Source organism: Benincasa hispida, chromosome 11 (assembly GCF_009727055.1).
Source record: "Benincasa hispida cultivar B227 chromosome 11, ASM972705v1, whole genome shotgun sequence".
In the NCBI taxonomy this organism is placed as follows: Eukaryota; Viridiplantae; Streptophyta; class Magnoliopsida; order Cucurbitales; family Cucurbitaceae; genus Benincasa; species Benincasa hispida.
The window spans coordinates 6387659-6392075 of NC_052359.1; the positions used below are offsets into that span (position 1 = coordinate 6387659).

Consider the following 4417-nt stretch of genomic DNA (forward strand, 5'->3'; position numbering starts at 1 on the left):
AAGCTTTGCGATTAGTGTAGGAAGTGGAGAGGTGACAAACTATCACATCCAACGCACTCATCGTAGGAGAGGATACCTAAAAGGTTCTTTCTACCATTAATGGGATTTGAAAAGACATTAATCACGTGCACCGCTTGACATGGTGTCACATCTCTCAGTCATTTAATACGCCATCATTTGTCACGCCTTAACCTTCATGCCCACTACCGCTTATAAAACCTCTTCCCCTCTTTCCTCTTTCATTTTCCCATTTCGAATTTACTTAATCCTAAATCCCCCTCTGTAAGAAATTTCAGTGAAAGCCTCGAAAACCTACCAAGCATTCCCCCTAACCATTCTTCCATTTCTTCTTTTTCAAAAAGCAGTTACATGAACAGTCATAAGAACATTTCTAGGGACATTGCCATGTCCTCATCCTCCAAACCAGCAATATCTTCATTCATTCCCTAGGCCCTTCGCCGATAGTATGAATTTGTTGCCCCAACGACTGTGCTCCAACTGATAGAAATCCCAATGGCCACCTCTCTACTCACTCATCGAGCACCAATAAGTTTCCCTAAATTGCCCTTTCACCTACCTTAAGACTAACCCTTTTAGCCTATTGGCGATGATTTTTCCTCAACAACCAGTGCTCTCAAGTAAAGGGATTGAATCCCAAGCAGACGCATGTGAATGCCATATGAACTTTTTTTCAATTTGGATCCAACCAGAAAATACAGAAAAATATATGAATTTTACAGGATAAACTTCAAAATTACAACATGCTTGAGAGGAAAGAAGGGGATTTCGAAACTTACCCTTGAAGAACTATTTCTTCACGTTTCCTCCTCCGATTTCACAAGCGGGCACGATCCCAGTCTCATCTTCACGAATGCAGCAACCATAATAGAGATGGATCTCTTTTTGAGCACCATCGCAAGGACTTCCTCGTTATACTCAAGGATGAGGATCATAGCAGAGTTGTGGGCTCGCTATCGATCAATTTTGGAAAAAGGATGAGAAATTTTTGTGAGAGATTTTCCCAGAGATTTTATAGAGAGTCTTCCACCACTTGAGAGGAGGATGGATAAGGAAGAAGATAATCTTTGTAAAGAAAAAATGTGGAACACCACACGTACCATGGGAGAGTTGAGAAATTGAAAGGGAGGAAGTTATAACTTCCTCCTTAATTATTTAAAAAATAGAAATATTAAATAAATAATATTTTGAAATTTAAATAATGTTATATCACATATAACATATAACCTATAGTTTATATTATATCACATGTAATATAATATAACCTATAGTTTATTAATCTATAATTTAACTTATAGAATTAATATGAATTACATCCACATTAATTTTAACCTATAGTCCTTATATGAATGATATTCATATATTTAATATTCGAATCATATTCAAATATTTATTTCTCCCATAAGACTTTATATTATAATGTATCACATACATTATAGTATTAATTATCTCTTATATGAATCATATTCATATAATTGATATTTGAATCATATCCAAACAACTATTTCTCTCATTAAAACTTATAATGTATCATATATATTATATTAATTATATTTTATATAATTAATTTTCTCTAATTAAGTTGAACAATTCAAATTAATCCTATAGTGTACCATATACATTATATTAATTATATCTCATATAATTAGCTAGTTCTCTTAATTAATTTGAACAATTCAAATTAATCCAAAATTAAATTGATTCTCATTTATCCTAATTGAGCTAATGAGAGAATTTTATGGACCTATAGATTGAAGCTCCAATAGTACTTGATTAATTAATTAAACTCTTTAATTAATTAATCAACCTCCTTTAACTATCGTTCACTCCACTAAAAACCGACAGCTACACTCTTCGCATTATAGATATATTTATGTATCCATTGGATATAACCAATCAACAATACGTTAACCCTTCACAAATTGTTCGTAAGTACAATTGAGCCAAAATTACCACTTTGTCTTTGTAGTTACCTCTAACTACTTAAATACCATTGATCCCTCTAATGAACAATTAGTTATAGTCCAACTATAACCCAATCCCTTTCTGATCAGTATAGGATGTGGCACCACATTGTTTAAGCCCCAAAATCAACCTTTAAGGGAGCAATTTCTCAACTTACTCTAACAATAAAGAAGAAGTGGATTCCTTCTTACGCAGTTGTGTTCCCAACTCCCAATCAGATGAATCTCCAAAATGGTAGACTTATTGAGTCGACAAAACTGGTCATTCTCACCCATGCAAATCAAAGGATCACCTTCATAGAGGAGTTCACAACTTATTCAGGATTTAGGTCAAGTCACCTATGGTCATCTTGGTGAAATGTAAGTCTCTTCTAGCAATAGTGTTATAAACAGAAACTATTCATTTCAAGGTCCAATCTTATACAAACTCTTTATATAGGAAATCCTCACTTACATGTCTCCACATGAATGATCAGGATCAGATCATTTATCTTTATAACACTTACAACAACTACAAAGTGGGTCATATCCGTAGTGTCACCAGGATAAGGTACCCAGTCTTATCCATCTACTACAGACCGTTCAGGTTATCATTTAAACATGATCCACAAATATATCTCCACATACATATTGAAATTACCTATAATAACCTAGGATCTTAGTTTATTGGATTTAGTGTATGCACATAAAATAAAATTTAATTTATTGATAATAATTTTTTTATAGAGTTTACAAATAATGAGAATACAAGAGATTTCGGACACCAATCCCAACATTAAGATCATCCTCACTGCACGTAGAAAAAACCTAAGTTCCCTTAGCCATCACAAGACTGCGCGAGGAGAAGGTACATCTCGAATGTCCTAAGTTGGGAGTATGGTTAATGCAATCATGTGTCAGTGACCTGGTTGGAGCTTGTAAGATGAGGAGAAGGGATGAACGATAAGTTTTTGGGGAAATTCTAGAAACAATGCAACCATTGGAGAGTTTGGATGACGGGGGAGTGGTCAATGAGCCAAGCAAGGAGGCGGTTAGACAAAGAAAGGAAGTTTCGTCGCAGGGGTCTATTTGTGTGGCAAGTGGCCTTAAAGAATTAGCATGACACATGCTAAGCCCTGTTAGTGTGAAGGATGGATCTGTAATGAAGTTGTTTGTTGCGTTCGAGAAGAAACAAGCGGCAAAGAAGAAGGAAGTTGAGGAAAGGGAAGTGATTGCAAGGCCAGAGCAAAATATTTGGAGGAAGAGAGGAAAGACCAGACAGTCGCATCTATTGTTAACCTTGAAAAAGTAGAAGAGGTAGTGCCCTAATGAAGAAAGAGCATAAAAAAAGGGACGTGGAGCATGCCTCGAAGGCACAACAAAAAGAAGAGTTGATTCTCCCAGCATCCTCTGTGGAGTGGTTGGCGGCCCAACTAGCTGAGAAATCAAAGAAGGCAAAGGAAAGCTTTCAAAACTTGAGGAAGGAAGCACAGAATCTCATCGCAGCAACTTTGTTTAAAAAAGAAGTTCGTGATGAAGAAATTGAAGAATTCAGTGAAGTGGCAAGAAACAGGCTCGTTGAATCTGAAGAATTTGATAATGTGAATACAGTCACGATGGAGTTTGAGAAGGAGATGAAAGAAGAAAGTGATGCGGAGAAAATAAGAAAAAATGAGAAAACTCAACGCATCACCAAAAATATTAAGAACATCGGGAAGGAAAAGAAAATAATAGCAGCAAAGAAGGAAAAGAAGATAGAGGTTGCAAGAAGGAAAACGCGACCTAAGAAAAGTGAGAATCAGGCACCCAGTAAAAAGGATGCGTGAAGAAAGAGGAAAGAAAAGGGAGAAGAAAGTAGGGCTTCTGTTGGCCTTGAAGAGAAAAGAAAAGACAAAGTGGAGGTTGAGGCGGCGAAAAGCACCCAAAAAGTGATCACTAGTGCTGCCAAAGATGTGGTTTTTCCCCGAGGCCACACCATTACCTGTATTTATAATGGATTTCATCAACACCATTTTGAGAATTCATCTGATTCAAGAGCTGGGAACACAGCTACACAAGACGGAATTCACTCCTTCCCTAATGTCGGGGTAAGTAGATAAATTTCTCCCTTAAGGGCTTAGATTTCGAGGCTCGAACAATGTGGCATACCCTCTCCTGGCTCGAGAGGAACTTGGTCATAGTTGGACTATGACTTATTTTCATTAGAAGAATCAATGGTATTAAGGAGATAGATGTAACTATAAGGACCAAAACGGTAATTTTGGTCCAACTATACTTACAAGCAATTTGTGAAGGGTCATCTGCGACTGTTGATTGGTTGTATCTAAATGGTACAAAGAAATATATCTGTAGTGCGAAAATCCAGCTGTCAGTCTTTAGTGGGAGTGACCGATAGTTAATTGAAGTTGGGTAATTTAATTAAAGAGTTTAATTAATTATCAAAGTACCATTGTGAG

The 4417-nt window shown here is 36.3% G+C and overlaps 1 protein-coding gene across 1 annotated transcript; it reads left to right on the plus strand.

The window, feature by feature from the left end:
* The first annotated feature begins 3289 nt into the window (after positions 1-3289).
* Positions 3290-3787, plus strand: LOC120090537 (uncharacterized protein DDB_G0279979-like). The gene has a single exon (XM_039048263.1). It carries the CDS (start codon positions 3290-3292, stop codon positions 3785-3787), a length of 498 nt encoding a protein of 165 aa, XP_038904191.1.
* Positions 3788-4417: the final 630 nt, after the last annotated feature.

Bases quoted from the DNA above. Each gene is read 5' to 3' on its own strand.
- LOC120090537 (XM_039048263.1), top strand. From the start codon at position 3,290: ATGAAGAAAGAGCATAAAAAAAGGGACGTGGAGCATGCCTCGAAGGCA.